The sequence below is a fragment of the Cetorhinus maximus genome, chromosome 12 (assembly GCF_964194155.1).
Source record: "Cetorhinus maximus chromosome 12, sCetMax3.hap1.1, whole genome shotgun sequence".
NCBI lineage: Eukaryota > Metazoa > Chordata > Chondrichthyes > Lamniformes > Cetorhinidae > Cetorhinus > Cetorhinus maximus.
In genome coordinates, this window is record NC_135890.1 from 62076283 (window position 1) to 62099458 (window position 23176).

General features: G+C 60.3%; 1 protein-coding gene across 1 annotated transcript in view; it reads left to right on the forward strand.

Moving 5' to 3' along the window:
• Positions 1-23176, forward strand: part of LOC144687508 (dynein axonemal heavy chain 3-like) — a 706779-nt gene that overhangs the window by 441560 nt on the left and 242043 nt on the right. The window contains exon 39 of the mRNA XM_078553740.1: positions 7076-7240. Within this exon, the coding sequence (XP_078409866.1) occupies positions 7076-7240 (165 nt within the window). The remainder of the gene's footprint in view (positions 1-7075; positions 7241-23176) is intronic.

The following is a 23176-nucleotide window of genomic DNA, read 5'->3' on the forward strand; positions in this document are numbered from 1 at the left end:
GGGCTGGTAATGTTAGAAACATTAAATCAGGTTTCTATATCCACAACTTATTCATTGTTGGACACATTATAGAAACATTAAATCAGGTTGTATAGCAGCAGCTTGTTCATTGTTAGAAACATTATAGTAACATTAAATCACGTTGTATAGCAGAAGTTTGCTCACTGTTAGAAACATTAAATCAGGTTGTATAGCAGAAGTTTGCTCACTATTAGAAAAATTATATAAACATTAAATCAGGTTGTATAGCAGAAGTTTGCTCACTGTTAGAAACATTAAATCAGGTTGTATAGCAGAAGTTTGCTCACTATTAGAAAAATTATATAAACATTAAATCAGGTTGTATAGCAGAAGTTTGCTCACTATTAGAAAAATTATATAAACATTAAATCAGGTTGTATAGCAGCAGCTTATTCACTGTTAGACATATTATATAAACATTAAATCAGGTTGTATACCAGCAGCTCATTCATTTTTAGAACCATTATTGAAACAGTTAATCAGTTGGATACGAGCAGCTTATTCGTTGTTTGGAACATTATTGACACATTCTAGAAACATTAAATCAGGTTGTATACCAGCAATTTATTCATTTTTAGAAACATTATTGAAACATTTAATCTGGTTGTATAACAGGAACTTATTCATTGTTAGGAAGATTAGAACCATAAAACCATAGAACACTACAGCGCAGAAAAACAGGCCATTCGGCCCTTCTAGTCTGTGCCGAAATATTATTCCGCTGGTCCCATTGACCTGCACCCTCCAGTCCATAACCCTCCAGACCTCTCCCATCCATGTATCTATCCAATTTATTCTTAAAACTTAAGACTGAGCCCGCATTTACCACGTCAGATGGTAGCTCATTCCACACTCCCACCACTCTCTGAGTGAAGAAGTTCCCCCTACTGTTCCCCCTAAACCTTTCCCCTTTCACCCTAAAGCCATGTCCTCTCGTGTTTATTTCTCCTAATCTAAATGGAAAGAGCCTACTCGCATTTATTCTGTCTATACCCCTCATAATTTTGTAAACTTCTATCAAATCTCCCCTCATTCTTCTACGCTCCAAGGAATAAAGTCCTCACCTGTTTACTCTTTCCCTGTAACTCAACTCCTGAAGACCCAGCAACATCCTAGTAAATCTTCTCTGCACTCTTTCAATCTTACTGATATCCTTCCTGTAGTTAGGTGACCAGAACTGCACACAATACTCCAAAGTTGGCCTCACCAATGTCTTATACAACCTCATCATAACATCCCAACTCCTATACTCAATTCTTTGATTTATGAAGGCCAGTATGCCAATAGCTTTCTTTACAACCCTGTCTACCTGTGACGCCACTTTCAGGGAATTATGTATCTGAACTCCCAGATCCCTTTGTTCCTCCGCACTCCTCAGTGCCCTACCATTTACTGTGTATGTCCTACCTTGGTTTGTCTTTCCAAAATGCAACACCTCATACTTTTCTGCATTAAATTCCATCTGCCATTTTCTGGCCCATTTTTCCAGTTGGTCCAGATCCCTCTGCAAGCTTTGAAAGCCTTCCTCGCTGTCCACAATGTCTGTCCTCCAATCTTAGTGTCATCAGCAAACTTGCTGATCCAATTTACCACATTATCATCCAGATCATTGATATAGACAACAAACAACAATGGTCCCAGCACAGATCCCTGAGGCACACCACTAGTCACAGGCCTCCAGTCTGAGAAGCAATCATCCACTACCACTCTCTGTCTTCTCCCACACAGCCAATTTCGAATCCAGTTTACAACCTCTCCATGGATACCAAGTGTCTGAACCTTCTGAACTAACCTCCCATGTGGGACCTTGTCAAAGGCCTTACTAAAGTCCATGTAGACAACATCCACAGCCTTTCCTTCATCTACTTTCTTGGTAACCTCCTCGAAAAACTCTACAAGGTTGGTTAAACACGACCTACCACACACAAAGCCATGCTGACTATCCTTAATCAGCCCTTGGCTGTCCAAATAATTATATATCTGATCTCTCAGAACACCTTCCAATAATTTACCTACTACTGACATCAGGCTCACTGGCCTGTAATTACCTGGTTTACTTTTGGAGCCTTTTTTAAACAACGGAATAACATGAGCTACCCTCCAATCCTCCGGCACCTCACCCGTGGCTAAGGACATTTTAAATATTTCTGCCAGGGCCCCTGCAATTTCTACACTAGTCTCCCTCAAGGTCCGAGGGAATATCATGTCGGGCCCGGGGGATTTATCTAGCTTTATTCTCTGTAAGGCAGCAAGCACCTCCTCCTCTTTAATCTCTATATGTTCCATGACACTACTGCTTGTTTCCCTTCCTTCCTCTTACACTAGGCCAGTTTCCTGAGTAAATACTGATGCAATTAAACTGTTTAAGATCTCCCCCATCTCGTGAGGTTCCATACATAGACGGCCACTCTGATCTTAAAGGGGACCAATTGTGTCCCTTACTATCCTTTTACTCTTAATATACTTGTAGAAACCCTTCGGGTTTACCTTCACATTATCTGCCAAAGCAACCTCAGGTCTTCTTTTTGCCTTCCTGATTTCCTTCTTTAGTATTTTCTTACATTTTCTATACTCTACAAGTACCTCATTTGTTTCTTGTTGCCTATACCTGCTCTACACCTCTCTCTTCTTCTTAACCAGATCGCCAATATCCCTTGAAAACCAAGGTTCCATATGCCTGTTAACTTTGCCTTTAATCCTGACAGGAACATGCAAACTCTGCACTCTCAAAATTTCGCCTTTGAATGCCTTCCACTTACTGAACTCATCCTTGCCAGAAAACGACTTATCCCAACCCACTCTTCCTAGATCCTTACTCATTTCCACAAAATTGGTCTTTCTCCAATTTAGAATCTCAACTCGAGGACCAGACCTATCCTTATCCATAATTAACTTAAAACTAATGACATTGTGGTCACTGGACCCAAAATATTTTCGCCTACACATACTTCTGTCACCTGACCTGTCTAGTTCCCTAATAAGAGATCAAGTATTGCATCCTCTCTTGTTGGTACCTCTATATATTAATTTAGAAAACTTTCCTGAACACATTTGACAAACTCCAAGCCATCCAGACCTTTTACAGTATAGGAGTCCCAGTCAATATGTGGAAAGTTAAAATCTCCTACTATCACAACTTTCTGTTTCTTACTTCGGTCTGCTATCTCTCTACAGATTTGCTCCTCCAATTCTCTCTGACTATTGGGCAGTCTATAATACAACCCTATTAGTGTGGTCACACCTTTCCCGTTCTTCAGCTCCACCCATATGGCCTCTGTAGACGAGCCCTCCGGGCTGTCCTGTCTACGCACAGCTGTGATATTTTCCCTGACTAGTAATGCCACTCCTCCCCCCTTCTTCCCTCCCCCTCTATCACATCTGAAACAACGGAACCCCAGAACATTGAGCTGCCAGTCCTGCCCCTCCTGCAACCAAGTCTCACTAATAGCAATAATGTCGTAATGTGCTAATCCACGCCCTAAGCTCATCTGCCTTTCCGACAATACTCCTTGCATTGAAATAGATGCACCTGAGAACATTTCTATCACATACAAACCTTTGATTTCTGTCTATACATGCATTCCTCGCTTGACCTTTATCCTCCTCCACCTCACTATCTGCTCTAACACTCTGGTTCCCCTCCCCCTGCAAATCTAGTTTAAACACCCCGGAGCAGCACTAGCAAACCTACCCGCAAGGATGTTAGTCCCCCTCCAGTTCAGGTGCAAACCATCCCGTCGGAACAGGTCCCACCTTCCCTGGAACAGAGCCCAATTGTCAAGAAACATGAAGCCCTCCCTCCTGCACCATCTCCTTAGCCACATATTTAGCTGCATTATCCTCCTATTTCTAGCCTCACTAGCACATGGCACAGATAGCACTCCTGAGATCGCAACCCTGGAGGTCCTGTCCTTCAACTTTGCACCTAACTCCCTAAACTCTCTTTGAAGGACCTCCTCCTCCTTCCTATCCACGTCATTGGTCCCTACATGGACCACGACATCTGGCTGCTCACCCTCCCACCTGAGAATACTGAGAACTCGATCCGAGATATCGCGGACCCTGGCACTAGGGAGGCAACAGACCATCCGGGATTCTCGATCTCTCCCACAGAACCTCCTATCTGTCCCCCTAACTATCGAATCCCTTATCACTACTGCTCTCCTCTTTTCCCTCCCTCCTTTCTGAGCTAAGGGTCCAGCCTCGGTGCCAGAGACGCGACCACTACAACTTGTCCCTGGTAGGTCGTCCCCACCAACAGTATCCAAAACAGTATACCTATTGTTGATGGGAACGGCCACAGGGGTGCTCTGCTCTTTCTGTCTATTCCCCTTCCCTCTCCTGACATTCACCCATCTGCCTGCCTCCTGCCTTTTAGGGGTGACTGTCTCCCTGAAACTCCTGTCGATTACTGCCTCTGCCTCCCGTATGATCCGAAGTTCGTCCAGTTCCCTAACTCGGCTTCTCAGGAGCTGCAGCTGGATGCACCTTTTGCAGGTGTAGTCTTCAGAGACAATTGTGCTGTCCCAAACTTCCCACATGCTGCATTCGGAGCACTCGACTGCCCCAACTGCTGCCTCCATTACCTACTCCTAATTTAATTAGAGGAACTTACCCGGCACTACCCCGCTGGGAGCAAGCTCGTCCTCAGCCTCTGCTCACCGAAAACCCTCGAGCCAAAGCCTCAAAGCTCCACTCTTCACTGGGTCACTCACACACTGGCCGCTCACAAGCTGGCACCTGCTCTTCAGATTCTCCTCCTTTTATTTTCAATCTCCCAATCACCTCTCCTCTCGCCCTGTTTTCAATCTCCCGACTGACTCTCCTCTCGCGCTGTTTTCAATCTCCCGACTGACTCTCCTCTCGCGCTGTTTTCAATCCCCCGACTCTCTCCTCTCGCGCTGTTTTCAATCTCCCAACTGACTCTCCTCTCGCCCTGTTTTCAATCTCCCAACTGCCTCTCCTCTCGCGCTGTTTTCAATCTCCCAACTGACTCTCCTCTCGCCCTGTTTTCAATCTCCTGACTGCCTCTCCTCTCGCGCTGTTTTCAATCTCCCGACTGACTCTCCTCTCGCGCTGTTTTCAATCTCCCGACTGACTCTCCTCTCGCCCTGTTTTCAATCTCCCGACTGACTCTCCTCTCGCGCTGTTTTCAATCTCCCGACTGCCTCTCCTCTCGCGCTGCCTTGAATCTCCCGACTCTCTCTCCTCTTGCGCTGTTTTCAATCTCCCGACTCTCTCTCCTCTCGCGCTGTTTTCAATCTCCCGACTCTCTCTCCTCTTGCGCTGTTTTCAATCTCCCAATCACCTCTCCTCTCGCGCTGTTTTCAATCTCCCAATCACCTCTCCTCTCGCGCTGTTTTCAATCTCCCGACTCTCTCTCCTCTCGCGCTGTTTTCAATCTCCCGACTCTCTCTCCTCTCGCGCTGTTTTCAATCTCCCAATCACCTCTCCTCTCACGCTGTTTTCAATCTCCCGACTCTCTCTCCTCTCGCGCTGTTTTCAATCTCCCGACTCTCTCTCCTCTCGCGCTGTTTTCAATCCCCCGGCTGACTCTCCTCTCGCCCTGTTTTCAATCTCCCGACTCTCTCTCCTCTCGCGCTGTTTTCAATCTCCCGACAGACTCTCCTCTCGCGCTGTCTTCAATCTCCCGACTCTCTCTCCTCTCGCGCTGTCTTCAATCTCCCGACTCTCTCTCCTCTCGCACTGTTTTCAATCTCCCGACTGCCTCTCCTCTCGCCCTGTTTTCAATCTCCCAATCACCTCTCCTCTCGCGCTGTTTTCAATCTCCCGACTGACTCTCCTCTCGCACTGTCTTCAATCTCCCGACTCTCTCTCCTCTCGCACTGTTTTCAATCTCCCGACTCTCTCCTCTCGCCCTGTTTTCAATCTCCCAACTCTCTCTCCTCTCGCGCTGTTTTCAATCTCCCAACTCTCTCTCCTCTCGCGCTGTTTTCAATCTCCCGACTCTCTCTCCTCTCGCGCTGTTTTCAATCTCCCGACTCTCTCTCCTCTCGCGATGTTTTCAATCTCCCGACTCTCTCTCCTCTCGCGCTGTTTTCAATCTCCCGACTCTCTCTCCTCTCGCGATGTTTTCAATCTCCCGACTCTCTCTCCTCTCGCGCTGTTTTCAATCTCCCGACTGACTCTCCTCTCGCGCTGTTTTCCATCTCCCAATCACATTTCCTCTCACGCTGTTTTTATTCTCCCAACTACCTCTCCTTTTGCGCTATTTTCATATCTCCCGAATGACTCTCCTCTCGCGCTGTTTTCAATCTCCTGATTATTGAAACTTTGTAGAAACATTAAATCAGGTTGTATACCAGCAGCTTATACACTGTTTGAAACTTTATAGAAACATTAAATCAGGTTGTATACCAGCAGCTTATTCACTGTTATACACATTATAACTTCTTGTAATCTGGGAATAAACACATGCTTTGGTGCAAAGCTCCCTCTCGTGCCTTAGTCCCAACACTGCACCAATGTCACACTGCTATGGAAGATCATAGAATCCTCTATCACAAATTTATCCTCTCTTTCAGGACAGAAAGGTCTGTCTGCACCCCTGAAACTAATTTCCCTCTGACGCTAATGAGGGAGGAGCAGTGTGATTCCAGCTGTCGGGTGTCGCAGTAGGGTAGACAGAGACAGTATCATCCTACATTATAGGCACCAACGCTGAAGAAACTTGCATTAAGACTCTCGTCAAAAGGATCCCATTATGGGGATTAAGGTCACATTCAGGAGGGCAGCCTGTTTTACAGTAATGCAATGTTCACATTTCTAATAATGCTGTTTTCTGAATTTCAATTAATGATTAATTAATTAATTAATTAATTTGCTGGGGATGTAAACTTGTTCCCACTCGGAATATGATTGAGACTGCATGAATTCATTTCATTTTGCAGCCTTGCAGCCAGCTGAGAATGTTCCCTCTATCCGAGCTACATTCAAACCAAGGTGCCAAAACTGAACGAACCCTGTGTGAAGCCTGTATTTCTAGCTGCCAGTTCTGTTTGTGTCTATTAGCATTCTGTTGTATTCTCCCCAGGACTTTGATAAAGACAATATCCCTGTTAAAGTGATAGCCCAGATCCGAAGAGATTTTATCGGCAGTGCTGAATTCCAGCCATCTGTCATTAAGAATGTTTCCTCAGCTTGTGAAGGCCTCTGCAGCTGGGTCCGAGCCATTGAAGTCTACGATAAAGTTGCAAAGGTAAAGCTTACACCAGGTTAAAGTTAGTTTATGTTGCATTCCAACAGTCAGTAAGACGAAAGAGAAATATGGCATTTGCACACTGTCAACTATTAACATATCAATGTATATGACTGTGTTTATTATAAATTTTTATTATTATGAACAGTGTCTTTACCCAGTCTTTTTACAAAAATTTCTATATTGCTACTTGGATCTGTTCACACAATGGAGAGAACTCAGGTGAAGGGGATTGTGGCAGTCCCATGTATCTTTAAAAAGGCTACAGTGTCCTTGTATCTTATCACTGACCGCACAGTGCGCACAGCCTGGACAGCAAGCAGTAGTTCCAGAATCGGGGTAATAAATCTTCCCACCTCAGCCTAAAGAAAGGAGAGAGCAAGCAGAGGTCTCACCTGTCACTGAAACAACCCCTCGCTAACCTCTCTTCGCGTCTCCAACTCGGCAGAGTTGGACTAAGCTCAGCGGTTTCTACACCTCCAGGGCTCTGCTGTGACCGTCAGGTCCCTGACAATAAGAACGACACTGAAGATGCTGCAACAGCATTGCATCATTCCCAGACCAGACACGTGTGGGTGACGGGGGGGTGTGGGTGACGGCGGGGGGGGGTGAAGGGGGTGTGGGTGACGGGGCGGTGTATGGGTGACGGGGGGGGGGGGGTGTGGGTGACGGGGGGGGTGTGGGTGAGGGGGTGTGTGGGTGATGGGGTGTGTGGGTGACAGGATGTGTGGGTGACGGGGTGGGTGTGGGTCTCGGGGTGGGTGTGGGTGACGGGGGGTGTGGGTAATGGTGGGTGTGGGTGATGGAGGGTGTGGGTGACGGGGGGTGGGTGTGATGGGGAGAGTGGGTGACGGGGGGTGGGTGTGACGGGGAGAGTCGGTGACGGTGGGTGTGGGTGACGGGGGATGGGTGTGATGGGGAGAGTGGGTGACGGGGGTGAGGGAAGGTGTGGGTGACGGGATGTGTGGGTGACGAGATGTGTAGGTGACGGGCGGTATGGGTGACGGGGTGTGCGGGTGACGTGGGTGAGGGTGAAGGGGTTTGTGGGTGACAGGGGTGTGGGTGACGGGGGGTGTGGGTGATGGGGGGTGTGGGTGACAGTGGGTGTGGGTGAAGAGGTTTGTGGGTGAAGGGGTTTGTGGGTGACTGGGGTGTGGGTGAAGGGGTTTGTGTGTGACGGGGTGTGTGGCTGACGGGGTGATTGTGGGTGACGGGGGGTGTGGTTGACAGGGGGTGTGGGTGATGGGGGTGTGTGTGACGCTGGGTTTGGGTGACGGGGGGTGAGTGAGGGGGGAGGCGTGAGTGATGGGGACTGTGGGTGACGAGATGTGTGGGTGATGGGATGTGTGGTTGACAGGGGGTGTGGGTGACGGGGGGTGTGTGTGACGGGGGTGTGGGTGACGGGGGTGTGGGTGACGGGGGGTGTGGGTGACAGGAGTGGGGGTGACGGGGGTGTGTGGGTGACGGGGTGGGTGTGGGTGATGGGGGCTGTGGGAGATGGGGGGTGTGGGAGACGGGGGGGTGTGGGTGGTGAGGGGTGTGGGTGACGGGGGGTGTGGGAGACGGGGTGTGTGGGAGACGGGGGTTGTGGGTGACGGGGGGTGTGGGTGATGGGGGGTGTGGTTGACGGGGGGTGTGGGTGACGGGGGCTGTGGGTGACGGGGGCTGTGGGTGACGGGGGCTGTGGGTGACGGGGGGTGTGGGTGGTGGGGGGCGTGAGTGATGGGGACTGTGGGTGACGAGATGTGTGAGTGCCGGGATGTGTGGGTGACAGAGGGTGTGGGTGACGGGAGTGTGGGTGACGGGGGGTGTGGGTGACGGTGACTGTGGGTGAAGGGCTTTGTGGGTGACGGGGGGTGTGAGTGCCGGGGTGTGCGGGTGACGGGGGGTGTGGGTGACGGGGGTATGGGTGACGGGGGTGTGGGTGACGGGGGGTGTGGGTGACGGGGGCTGTGGGTGACGGGGGCTGTGGGTGACGGGGGGTGTGGGTGGCGGGGGGTGTGGGTGACGGGGGGTGTGGGTGGCGGGGGTTGTGGGTGACGGGGGTGTGGGTGGCGCGGGGTGTGGGTGACGGGGGTGTGGGTGAAGGGGTGTGTGGGTGACGGGGGGTGAGTGAGGGGGGGGGGAGTGGGTGATGGGGTGTGTGGGTGACCGGGATTAGTGTGTGGGTGATGGGGTTTGGTGTGGGGGAGGGGGTTGTGGGTGAAGGGGTGGGTGTGGGTGACGGGGACTGTGGCTTTTGATATGTGTGGGTGATGGGATGTGTGGGTGACAGGGGTTGTGAGTGACGGGGGGTGTGGGTGAGGGGGTGTGTGTGTGACGACGTGTGTGGGTGACCGGGATTAGTGTGTGGGTGACGGGATTTGGTGTGTGGGTGACGGAGTGTGCGGGTGACGGGGAGTGTGGGTGACGGGGTGGGTGTGGGGGAGGGGGTTGTGGGTGAAGGCGGTGGGTGTGGGTGACGGGGGGTGTGGGTAACGGGGTGGGTGTGGGTGTCGAGATGTGTGGGTGACGGGATGTGTGGGTGACAGGGGGTGTGGGTGACGGTGACTGTGGGTGACGAGATGTATGGCTGACGGTGGGTTTGGGTGACGTGGGGTGTGGATGACGGGTGTGTGGGTGTCAGGGGTGTGGGTGACGGAGGGTGTTGGTGACGGAGGTGTGGGTGACGGGCGGTGTGGGTGCCGGTGGGTGTAGCTGACACTGGGCTTGGGTGATGGGCTGTGTGGTGGATGGGGGTGTTCGTGACGTGGCGTATGGGTGACAGGGGGTGTGGGTGACTGGGGTGTGGGTGAAGGGGTTAGTGGGTGATGGGGGGGGGTGGGTGACTGGGGGATGTGGGTGACTGGGGTGTGCGTGAAGGGGTTTGTGGGTGACAGGGGGTGTGTGTGACGGGGAAGTGTGTGACGGGGGTGTGGGTGACGCTGTGTTTGGGTGACGGAGGTGTGTGTGAGGGGGGGCGTGGGTGACGGGGTGTGTGGGTGATGGGGAGTGGGTGACGGCGGCTGTGGGAGACGGAGGGTTTGGGTGACGGGGTTGTGGGTGACGGGTGGTGTGGGAAACGGGGTGTGCGGGTGACGGGGTGTGTGGGTGACGGGGGTTGGGTGAGGGGGGCATGGGTGACAGCGGTTTGTGGGTGGCAGGGGTTTGTGGGTGACTGTGGGTGTGGGTGACGAGATGTGTGGGTGATGGGATGTGTGGGTGACAGGGTGTGTGAGTGACGGGGGGTGTGGGTGACGGGGTGTGTGAGTGACGGTGGGTGTGGGTGACGAGATGTGTGGGTGAGGGAGGGTGTGGGTGACGGGGTGTGCGGGTGATGGGGGGTGGGTGAGGGGGGCGTGGGTGACGGGGTGTGTGGGTGACGGGGTGGGTGGTGGACGGGGTGTGGGTGACGGGGTGTGTGGGTGTCGAGATGTGTGGGTGACGGGATGTGTGGGTGACAGGGGGTGTGGGTGACGGGATGTGTGGGTGACGGGATGTGTGGGTGACAAGGGGTGTGGGTGACGGGGGTTGTGGGTGACGGGGGGGTGTGGGTGACGGAGGTGTGGGTGACGGGATGTGTGGGTGACAGGGGATGTGGGTGACGGGGGGTGTGGGTGACGGAGGTGTGGGTGATGGGGACTGTGGGTGACGAGATGTGTGGGTGACGAGATGTGTGGGTGACGGTGGGTTTGGGTGATGTGGGGTGTGGATGACGGTTGTGTGGGTGTCGGGGGTGTGGGTGACGGGCGGTGTGGGTGTCGGTGGGTGTGGGTGACCCTGGGCTTGGGTGATGGGCTGTGTGGTGGATGGGGGTGTGGGTGACGGGGCGTATGGGTGACAGGGGGTGTGGGTGACTGGGGTGTGGGTGAAGGGGTTTGTGGGTAACGGGGTGTGTGTGACGGGTGGTGTGGGTGACTGGGGTGTGGGTGAAGGGGTTAGTGGGTGACGGGGGGTGTGGGTGACTAGGGGATGTGGTTGACTGGGGTGTGCGTGAAGGGGTTTGTGGGTGACAGGGAGTGTGTGTGACGGGGGAGTGTGTGACGGGGGAGTGTGTGACGGGGGTGTGGGTGACAGGGGGTGTGGGTAACAGTGTGTGTGGGTGACAGGGGGTGTGTGTGACCCTGGGTTTGGGTGACGGGGGGTGTGGGAGACAGGGGATGTGGGAGATGGGGGGTGTGGGTGACGGTGGGTGTGGGTGAAGGTGTTGTGGGTGATGCTGGGTTTGGGTGGCGGGGCGTGTGGGTAACGGGCGTTGTGGGTGACGGGGTGTGTGGGTGACAGGAGTGTGGGTGACGGGGGTGTGGGTGACGGGGGCTGTGGGTGACGGGGGTGTGGGTGACGGGGGTGTGGGTGATGGTGGCTGTGGGAGACGGGGGGTGTGGGTGACGGGGTCTGTGGGTGACGGGGGCTGTGGGTGACGGGGGCTGTGGGTGACGGGGGCTGTGGGTGACGGGGGCTGTGGGTGACGGGGGGTGTGGGTGACGGGGGTGTGGGTGATGGTGGCTGTGGGAGACGGGGGTTGTGGGTGACGGGGGGTGTGGGTGACGGGGGCTGTGGGTGACGGGTGTGGGTGACGGGGGGTGTGGGTGACGGGGGTGTGGGTGACAGGGGGTGTGGGTGACGGGGGTGAGTGAGGGGGGGGCGTGGGTGATGGGGACTGTGGGTGTCGAGATGTGTGGGTGACAGGATGTATGGGTGACGCGATGTGTGGGTGACAGGGGGGGTGTGTGACTGGGTTGTGGGTGAAGGGGTTAGTGGGTGACGGGGGGTGTGGGTGACGAGATGTGTGGGTGACAGGGGGTGTGGGTGACTGGGTTGTGGGTGAAGGGGTTAGTGGGTGACGGGGGGTGTGAGTGACTGGGTTGTGGGTGAAGGGGTTAGTGGGTGACGGGGGGTGTGGGTGACGGGGGTGTGGATGACTGGGGGGTGTGGGTGACGGTGGGTGTGCGTGAAGGGGTTTGTGGGTGACAGGGGGTGGGTGACGGGGGGTGTGGGTGACAGGAGGTATGGGTGACGGGGACTGTGCGTGTCGAAATGTGTGGGTGAAGGGATGTGTGGGTGACAGGGGGTGTGGGTGACGGGGGGTGTGGGAGACGGAGGTGTGGGTGATGGGGACTGTGGGTGACGAGATGTGTGGGTGACGGGGGGTGTGGGTGACGGGGTGTGTGGGTGACGGGGTGTGTGGGTGACGGGGTTTGGTGTGTGGGTGACGGAGGGTGTGGGTGACGAGATGTGTGGGTGACGGGGGGTGTGGGTGACGGGGTGTGTGGGTGACGTGGTGTGTGGGTGACGGGGTTTGGTGTGTGGGTGACGGAGGGTGTGGGTGACGGGGGCTGTGGGTGACGGGGTTGAGGGTGGGTGTGGGTGACGGGGACTGTGGGTGTCAAGATGTGTGGGTGACGGGATGTGTGGGTGGCAGGGTGTGTAGGTGACGGGGGTGGGTGTGGGTGATGGGGCTGTGGGAGATGAGGGGTGTGGCTGACGCGGGGTGTGGGTGACGGGGGGTGTGGCTGACGGGGGGCGTGGCTGACGGGGTTTGTGAGTGACGGGAGCTGTGGGTGACGGGCGGTGAGTGAGGGGGGGCGTGGGTGACGGGCTGTGTGGGTGACAGGGGGTGTGGAGGACTGGCGTCTGCGTGAAGGGGTTTATGGGTGACGGGAGGTGTGGGTGACGGGGTGTGTGGGTGAAGGGGGGTGTGGGTGACGGGGTAATAGGTGTCGGGGGTGTGGGTGACGGGGGTATGGGTGACGGGGGTGTGGGTGACGGGGATGTGGGTGACGGGGGTATGGCTGACGGGGTGTGGGTGACGGGGGGTGTGGGTGACGGGGGGTGGGTGAGGGGGGCGTGGGTGACGGGGGTGTGGGTGACGGGGGTGTGGGTGACGGGATGTGTGGGTGACGGGGGTGTGGGTGACGGGGGTGTGGGTGACGGGGGTGTGGGTGACGGGATGTGTGGGTGACGGGATGCGTGGATGACGGGGGGCGTGGGTGATGGGGGTATGGGTGACGGGGGGTGTGGGTGACGGGGTGTGTGGGTGACGGGGGGTGTGGGTGACGCGGGGCATGGGTGACGGGGGTATGGGTGATGGGGGGTGTGGGTGACGGGGGTATGGGTCACGGGGTTGTGGGTGACGGGGGTGTGGGTGACGGGGGTGTGGGTGACGGGATGTGTGGGTGACGGGGGGCATGGGTGACGGGGGTATGGGTGACGGGGGTTGTGGGTGACGGGGTGTGTGGGTGACGGGGTGTGTGGGTGACGGGGTGTGTGGGTGACGGGGGGTGTGGGTGACGGGGTGTGGGTGACGGGGGGTGTGGGAGACGGAGGTGTGGGTGATGGGGACTGTGGGTGACGAGATGTGTGGGTGACGGGGGGTGTGGGTGACGGGGTGTGTGGGTGACGGGGTGTGTGGGTGACGGGGTTTGGTGTGTGGGTGACGGAGGGTGTGGGTGACGAGATGTGTGGGTGACGGGGGGTGTGGGTGACGGGGTGTGTGGGTGACGGGGTGTGTGGGTGACGGGGTTTGGTGTGTGGGTGACGGAGGGTGTGGGTGACGGGGGCTGTGGGTGACAGGGTTGAGGGTGGGTGTGGGTGACGGGGACTGTGGGTGTCAAGATGTGTGGGTGACGGGATGTGTGGGTGGCAGGGTGTGTAGGTGACGGGGGTGGGTGTGGGTGATGGGGCTGTGGGAGATGAGGGGTGTGGCTGACGCGGGGTGTGGGTGACGGGGGGTGTGGCTGACGGGGGGCGTGGCTGACGGGGTTTGTGAGTGACGGGAGCTGTGGGTGACGGGCGGTGAGTGAGGGGGGGCGTGGGTGACGGGCTGTGTGGGTGACAGGGGGTGTGGAGGACTGGCGTCTGCGTGAAGGGGTTTATGGGTGACGGGAGGTGTGGGTGACGGGGTGTGTGGGTGAAGGGGGGTGTGGGTGACGGGGTAATAGGTGTCGGGGGTGTGGGTGACGGGGGTATGGGTGACGGGGGTGTGGGTGACGGGGATGTGGGTGACGGGGTGTGTGGGTGACGGGGGTATGGCTGACGGGGTGTGGGTGACGGGGGGTGTGGGTGACGGGGGGTGGGTGAGGGGGGCGTGGGTGACGGGGGTGTGGGTGACGGGGGTGTGGGTGACGGGATGTGTGGGTGACGGGGGTGTGGGTGACGGGGGTGTGGGTGACGGGGGTGTGGGTGACGGGATGTGTGGGTGACGGGATGCGTGGATGACGGGGGGCGTGGGTGATGGGGGTATGGGTGACGGGGGGTGTGGGTGACGGGGTGTGTGGGTGACGGGGGGTGTGGGTGACGCGGGGCATGGGTGACAGGGGTATGGGTGATGGGGGGTGTGGGTGACGGGGGTATGGGTCACGGGGTTGTGGGTGACGGGGGTGTGGGTGACGGGGGTGTGGGTGACGGGGGTGTGGGTGACGGGATGTGTGGGTGACGGGGTGTGTTGGTGACGGGGTGTGTTGGTGACGGGGTGTGTGGGTGACGGGGTGTGTGGGTGACTGGGGGTGTGGGTGACGGGGGGTGTGGGTGACGGGGGGTGTGGGTGACGTGGTGTGGGAGACGGGTGGTGTGGGTGACGGGGTGTGGGTGACGGGGTGTGGGTGACGGGGGTATGGGTGACGGGGGTTGTGGGTGACGGGGCGTGTGGTTGATGGGGGTGTGGGTGACGGGGGGTGTGGGTGGCGGGGTGTGTGGGTGACGGGGTGTGGGTGACGGGGTGTGTTGGTGACGGGGTGTGTGGGTGACGGGGTGTGTGGGTGACGGGGTGTGGGTGACGGGGGGTGTGGGTGATGGGGTGTGGGTGACGGGGTGTGTTGGTGACGGGGTGTGTTGGTGACGGGGTGTGTGGGTGACGGGGTGTGTGGGTGACTGGGGGTGTGGGTGACGGGGGGTGTGGGTGACGGGGGGTGTGGGTGACGTGGTGTGGGAGACGGGTGGTGTGGGTGACGGGGTGTGGGTGACGGGGTGTGGGTGACAGGGTGTGTGGTTCATGGGTGGTGTGGGTGACGGGGTGTGGGTGACGGGGTGTGGGTGACGGGGGGTGTGGGTGACGGGGGGTGTGGGTGACGGGGTGTGGGTGACGGGGGGTGTGGGTGACGGGGTGTGGGTGACGGGGTGTGTGGGTGACAGGGTGTGTGTGACGGGGTGTGGGTGACGGGGTGTGGGTGACGGGGGGTGTGGGTGACGGGGTGTGGTTGACGGGGTGTGTGGGTGACGGGGTGTGTGTGACGGGGTGTGTGTGACGGGGTGTGGGTGACGGGGTGTGGGTGATGGAGGGTGTGGGTGACGGGGGTGTGAGTGACGGGGGTGTGGGTGACGGGGGGTGTGGGTGAAGAGGGGTGAGGGTGACGGGGTGTGGGTGACGGGGGGTGTGGGTGACGGGGTGTGTGGGTGACGGGGTGTGTGGGTGACGGGGTGTGGGTGACGGGGGGGTGTGGGTGACGGGGTGTGGGTGACGGGGTGTGTTGGTGACGGGGTGTGTTGGTGACGGGGTGTGTGGGTGACGGGGTGTGTGGGTGACTGGGGGTGTGGGTGACGGGGGGTGTGGGTGACGGGGGGTGTGGGTGACGTGGTGTGGGAGACGGGTGGTGTGGGTGACGGGGTGTGGGTGACGGGGTGTGGGTGACGGGGGTATGGGTGACGGGGGTTGTGGGTGACGGGGCGTGTGGTTGATGGGGGTGTGGGTGACGGGGGGTGTGGGTGGCGGGGTGTGTGGGTGACGGGGGGTGTGGGTGACGCTGGGTTTGGGTGACGGGGTGTGTGGGTGACGGGGGTGAGTGAGGGGGGGCGTGGGTGACGGGGTGTGTGGGTGACGAGGGGTGGGGGTGACGGGGTGTGTGCGTGTCGTCGGGTGTGGGTGACGGGGGTGTGTGGGTGATGGGGGGGTGTGGGTGACGGGGGGGTGTGGGTGACGGGGGGTGTGGGTGACGGGGGGTGTGGGTGACGGGGGGTGTGGGTGACGGGGGGTATGGGTGGCGGGGGGTGTGGGTGACGGGGGGTGTGGGTGACCGTGGTGTGGGTGACGGGGGGTGTGGGTGACGTGGGCTGTAGGTGACGGGAAGTGTGTTTGACGGGGGTGTGGGTGACGGGGGGGTGTGGGTGACGGGGGGTGTGGGTGACGGGGGGTGTGGGTGACGGGGGGTGTGGGTGACGGGGGGTATGGGTGACGGGGGGTGTGGGTGATGGGGGGTGTGGGTGACAGGAGGGTGGTTAATGGGGGTTGTGGGTGACGGGGGGTGTGGGTGACGGGGGGTGAGTGAGGGGGTGGTGTGGGTGACGGGATCTGTGTGTGACGGTGGGTGTGGGTCAAGGGGTTTGTGGGTGACGGGGGTGTGTGTGACACTGTGTTTGGGTGACGGGTGGTGGGTGAGGGGGGGTGTGGGTGATAGGGTGTGTGGGTGACGGGGTGTGAGTGAGGGGGGGCGTGGGTGACGGGTGTGTGGGTGACGAGGAGTGTAGGTGACGGGATGTGTGGGTGACGGGGGGTGTGGGTGATGGGGGGTGTGGGTGCCGCGGCCTCCTGGCATCTGGTGTGAGTGTGTGTTTCCTCTTTCAGATTGTTGCCCCCAAACGGGGAGTGTGGGTGACGTGGGCTGTGGGTGACGCGAGGTGTGGTTGACGGGGGTGTGGGTGACGGGGGGTGTGGGTGACGGGGGGTGTGGGTGACGGGGGTGTGGGTGACGGGGGGGTGTGGGTGACGGGGGGTGTGGGTGACGGGGGGTGTGGGTGACGGGGTGTGTGGGTGACGGGGGTGTGGGTGACGGGGTGTGGGTGACGGGGGGTGTGGGTGACGGGGTGTGGGTGACGGGGTGTGTGGGTGACGGGGTGTGGGTGACGGGGTGTGTGGTTCACAGGTGGTGTGGGTGACGGGGGTTTGGGTGACGGGGGGTGTGGGTGACGGAGTGTGGGTGACGGGGGGTGTGGGTGACGGGATATGTGGGTGACGTGCGGTGTGGGTGACGGAGGGTGTAGGTGACGTGGGCTCTGGGTGACGGGGGGTCTGGTTGACGGGGGGTGTGGGTGACGGGGGGTGTGGGTGACGGGGGGTGTGGGTGACGGGGTGTGGGTGACGGGGTGTGTGGGTGACGGGGTGTGTTGGTGACGGGGTGTGTGGGTGACGGGGTGTATGGGTGACTGGGGGTGTGGGTGACGGGGGGTGTGGGTGACGGGTGGTGTGGGTGAAGGGGTGACGTGGGGTGTGGGTGACGGGGTGTGTGGGTCAGGGTGGTGTGTGTGATGGGCTGTGGGTGACGGGTGTGGGTGACGGGGTGTGGGTGATGGGGTGTGGGTGACGGGGTGTGGGTGACGGAGGGTGTGGGTGACAGGTTGTGTGGTTCACGGGTGGTATGGGTGACGGGGTGTGTGGGTGACGGGATGTGGGTGACGGGGGGTGTTGGTACCGCGGCCTCCTGGCGTCTGGTGTGAGTGTGTGTTTCCTCTTTCAGATTGTTGCCCCCAAACGGGGGGTGTGGTTGACGGGGGTGTGGGTGACGGGGGGTGTGGGTGACGGGGGGTGTGGGTGACGGGGGGTGTGGGTGACGGGGGGTGTGGGTGAAGAGGGGTGTGGGTGACGGGGTGTGGGTGACGGGGGGTGTGGGTGACGGGGGGTGTGGGTGACGGGGGGTGTGGGTGGCGGGGGGTGTGGGTGACGGGGGGTGTGGGTGACCGTGGTGTGGGTGACGGGGGGTGTGGGTGACTGGGGGGTGTGGGTGACGGGTGGTGTGGGTGACGGGGTGTGAGTGACGGGGTGTGGGGGACGGGGGGTGTGGGTGACGGGGGGTGTGGGTGACGGGGGGTGTGGGTGACGGGGGGTATGGGTGACGGGGGGTGTGGGTGATGGGGGGTGTGGGTGACAGGAGGGTGGTTAATGGGGGTTGTGGGTGACGGGGGGTGTGGGTGACGGGGGGTGAGTGAGGGGGTGGTGTGGGTGACGGGATCTGTGTGTGACGGTGGGTGTGGGTCAAGGGGTTTGTGGGTGACGGGGGTGTGTGTGACACTGTGTTTGGGTGACGGGTGGTGGGTGAGGGGGGGTGTGGGTGATAGGGGGTGTGGGTGATGCTGGTTTTGGGTGACGGGGGTGTGGGTGACGGGGTGTGTGGGTGACGGGGTGTGAGTGAGGGGGGGCGTGGGTGACGGGTGTGTGGGTGACGAGGAGTGTAGGTGACGGGATGTGTGGGTGACGGGGGGTGTGGGTGACGGGGGGTGTGGGTGCCGCGGCCTCCTGGCATCTGGTGTGAGTGTGTGTTTCCTCTTTCAGATTGTTGCCCCCAAACGGGGAGTGTGGGTGACGTGGGCTGTGGGTGACGCGAGGTGTGGTTGACGGGGGTGTGGGTGACGGGGGGTGTGGGTGATGGGGGGTGTGGGTGACGGGGGTGTGGGTGACGGGGGGGTGTGGGTGACGGGGGGGTGTGGGTGACGGGGGGTGTGGGTGACGGGGTGTGTGGGTGACGGGGGTGTGGGTGATGGGGTGTGGGTGACGGGGGGTGTGGGTGACGGGGTGTGGGTGACGGGGTGTGTGGGTGACGGGGTGTGGGTGACGGGGTGTGTGGTTCACAGGTGGTGTGGGTGACGGGGGTTTGGGTGACGGGGGGTGTGGGTGACGGAGTGTGGGTGACGGGGGGTGTGGGTGACGGGATATGTGGGTGACGTGCGGTGTGGGTGACGGAGGGTGTAGGTGACGTGGGCTCTGGGTGACGGGGGGTCTGGTTGACGGGGGGTGTGGGTGACGGGGGGTGTGGGTGACGGGGGGTGTGGGTGACGGGGTGTGGGTGACGGGGTGTGTGGGTGACGGGGTGTGTTGGTGACGGGGTGTGTGGGTGACGGGGTGTATGGGTGACTGGGGGTGTGGGTGACGGGGGGTGTGGGTGACGGGTGGTGTGGGTGACGGGGTGACGTGGGGTGTGGGTGACGGGGTGTGTGGGTCAGGGTGGTGTGTGTGATGGGCTGTGGGTGACGGGTGTGGGTGACGGGGTGTGGGTGATGGGGTGTGGGTGACGGGGTGTGGGTGACGGAGGGTGTGGGTGACAGGTTGTGTGGTTCACGGGTGGTATGGGTGACGGGGTGTGTGGGTGACGGGATGTGGGTGACGGGGGGTGTTGGTACCGCGGCCTCCTGGCGTCTGGTGTGAGTGTGTGTTTCCTCTTTCAGATTGTTGCCCCCAAACGGGGGGTGTGGTTGACGGGGGTGTGGGTGACGGGGGGTGTGGGTGAAGAGGGGTGTGGGTGATGGGGTGTAGGTGACGGGGGGTGTGGGTGAAGAGGGGTGTGGGTGACGGGGTGTGGGTGACGGGGGGTGTGGGTGACGGGGTGTGGGTGACGGGGTGTGTGGGTGACGGGGTGTGTTGGTGACGGGGGGTGTGGGTGACGTGGTGTGGGTGACGGGTGGTGTGGGTGACGGGGTGTGGGTGACGGGGTGTGGGTGACGGAGTGTGTGGTTCACGGGTGGTGTGGGTGACGGGGGGTGTGGGTGACGGGGTGTGTTGGTGACGGGGTGTGTTGGTGATGGGGTGTGTGGGTGACGGGGGGTGTGGGTGACGGGGTGTGGGTGACGCGGTGTGGGTGACGTGCTGTGGGTGACGGGGTGTGGGTGACGGGGGGTGTGGGTGACGGGCGGTGTGGGTGACGGGGTGTGGGTGACGGGGTGTGTTGGTGACGGGGTGTGTGGGTGACGGGGTGTGTGGGTGACGGGGTGTGTGGGTGACGGGGTGTGGGTGACGGGGGGTGTGGGTGACGGGGTGTGGGTGACGGGGTGTGTTGGTGACGGGGTGTGTTGGTGACGGGGTGTGTGGGTGACGGGGTGTGTGGGTGACTGGGGGTGTGGGTGACGGGGGGTGTGGGTGACGGGGGGTGTGGGTGACGTGGTGTGGGAGACGGGTGGTGTGGGTGACGGGGTGTGGGTGACGGGGTGTGGGTGACAGGGTGTGTGGTTCATGGGTGGTGTGGGTGACGGGGTGTGGGTGACGGGGTGTGGGTGACGGGGGGTGTGGGTGACGGGGGGTGTGGGTGACGGGGTGTGGGTGACGGGGGGTGTGGGTGACGGGGTGTGGGTGACGGGGGGTGTGGGTGACGGGGTGTGGGTGACGGGGTGTGTGGGTGACAGGGTGTGTGTGACGGGGTGTGGGTGACGGGGTGTGGGTGACGGGGGGTGTGGGTGACGGGGTGTGGGTGACGGGGTGTGTGGGTGACAGGGTGTGTGTGACGGGGTGTGTGTGACGGGGTGTGGGTGACGGGGTGTGGGTGACGGAGGGTGTGGGTGACGGGGGTGTGAGTGACGGGGGTGTGGGTGACGGGGTGTGTGGATCACGGGTGGTGTGGGTGACGGATGGTGTGGGTGACGGGGTGTGGGTGACGGGGGTGTGGGTGACGGGGTGTGGGTGACGGGGTGTGGGTGACGGATGGTGTGGGTGACGGGGTGTGGGTGACGGGGGTGTGGGTGACGGGGTGTGGGTGACAGGGTGTGGGTGACGGGGGTGTGGGTGACGGATGGTGTGGGTGACGGGGTGTGGGTGACGGGGGGTGTGGGTGACGGGGGTTTGGGTGGCGGGGGTTTGGGTGATGGTGTATGTGGGAGATGGGGGGTGTGGGTGACGGGGGGTGTGGGTGACGGGGGTTTGGGTGACGGGGGTTTGGGTGATGGTGTATGTGGGAGATGGGGGTTGTGGGTGACGGGGGTGTGGGTGACGGAGGGTGTGGGTGACGGGGTGTGGGTGACGGAGGGTGTGGGTGACGGGGTGTGGGTGACGGAGGGTGTGGGCGACAGGGTGTGGGTGACGGGGGGGTGTGGGTCACGGGTGGTGTGTGTGACGGGGTGTGTGGGTAACGGGGTTTGTGGGTGATGCGGTGTGGGTGACGTGGGGTGTGGGTGACAGGGTGTGGGTGACGGGATCTGTGTGTGACGGTGGGTGTGGGTGAAGGGGTTTGTGGGTGATGGGGGTGTGTGTGACGCTGTGTTTGGGTGACGGGTGGTGGGTGAGGGGGGGCGTGGGTGGCGGGGGGTGTGGGTGACAGGGGGTGTGCGTTACTGGGGGTGTGGGTGACGCTGGGTTTGGGTGATGGGGGTGTGGGTGACGGGGTGTGTGGGTGACGGGGTGTGAGTGAGGGGGGGCGTGGGTGACGGGGTGTGTGGGTGACGAGGTGTGTGGGTGACCGGGGGTGTGGGTGACGGGGGGTGTGGATGACCGGGTGTGTGGGTCAGGCGTGGTGTGTGTGACGGGCTGTGGATGACGGGTGGTGTGGGTGACAGGGTGTGGGTGATGGGGTGTGGGTGATGGGGTGTGGGTGACGGAGGTTGTGGGTGACAGGGTGTGTGGTTCACGGGTGGTGTGGGTGACGGGGTGTGTGGGTGACGGGGTGTGTGGTTCACAGGTGGTGTGGGTGACGGGGTGTGTGGGTGACGGGGTGTGTGGGTGACGGGGTGTGGGTGACGGGGTGTGTGGTTCACGGGTGGTGTGGGTGCCGCGGCTGCCGGGCGTCTGGTGTGAGTGTGTGTTTCCTCTTTCAGATTGTTGCCCCCAAACGGGGAGTGTGGGTGACGTGGGCTGTGGGTGACGCGAGGTGTGGTTGACGGGGGTGTGGGTGACGGGGAGTGTGGGTGACGGGGGGTGTGGGTGACGGGGGGTGTGCGTGAAGGGGTTTGTGGGTGACAAGGTGTGTGTGTGACGGGGAAGTGTGTGACGGGGTGTGTGGGTGACGGGGTGTGTGGGTGACGGGGTTTGGTGTGTGGGTGACGGAGGGTGTGGGTGACGAGATGTGTGGGTGACGGGGGGTGTGGGTGACGGGGGGTGTGGGTGACGGGGTGTGTGGGTGACGGGGTTTGGTGTGTGGGTGACGGAGAGTGTGGGTGACGGGGGGTGTGGGTGACGGGGTGGGGGTGGGTGTGGGTGACGGAGACTGTGGGTGTCGAGATGTGTGGGTGACGGGATGTGTGGGTGGCAGGGTGTGTAGGTGACGGGGTGGGTGTGGGTGATGGGGCTGTGGGAGATGAGGGGTGTGGCTGACGGGGGGTGTGGGTGACGGGGGGTGTGGGTGACGGGGTTTGTGAGTGACGGGGGCTGTGGGTGACGGTGGGTGAGTGAGGGGGGGCGTGGGTGACAGGCTGTGTGGGTGAAGAGGGGTGTGGGTGACGGGGTAATGGGTGTCGGGGGTGTGGGTGACGGGGGCATGGGTGACAGGGGTGTGGGTGACGGGGGGTGTGGGTGACGGGTGTATGGCTGACGGGGTGTAGGTGACGGGTGTGGGTGACGTGGGGTGGGTGACGGGGGTGTGGGTGACGGGGGTGTGGGTGACGGGGTAATGGGTGTCGGGGGTGTGGGTGACGGGGGCATGGGTGACAGGGGTGTGGGTGACGGGGGGTGTGGGTGACGGGTGTATGGCTGACGGGGTGTGGGTGACGGGTGTGGGTGACGTGGGGTGGGTGACGGGGGTGTGGGTGACAGGGGTGTGGGTGACGGGATGTGTGGGTGACGGGTGGTGTGGGTGACGGGGGGCGTGGGTGCCAGGGGGCGTGGGTGACGGGGTGCGTGGTTGACGGGGGGTGTGGGTGACGGGGGGCATGGGTGACGGGGGTATGGGTGACGGGGGGTGTGGGTGACGGGGGTATGGGTGACGGGGGTGTGGGTGACGGGGGTGTGGGTGACGGGGGTGTGGGTGACGGGATGTGTGGGTGACGGGGGGCATGGGTGACGAGGGTATGGGTGACGGGGGTATGGGTGACGGGGCTATGGGTGACGGGGGTTGTGGGTGACGGGGCGTGTGGTTGACGGGGGTGTGGGTGACGGGGGGTGTGGATGACGGGGTGTGTGGGTGACGGGAGGTGTGGGTGACGCTGGGTTTGGGTGACGGGGTGTGTGGGTGACGGGGGGTGGGGGTGACGGGGGGTGTGGGTGACGGGGGGTGTGGGTGACGGGGGGTATGGGTGACGGGGGGTGTGGGTGACGGGGGGTGTGGGTGACGGGGTGTG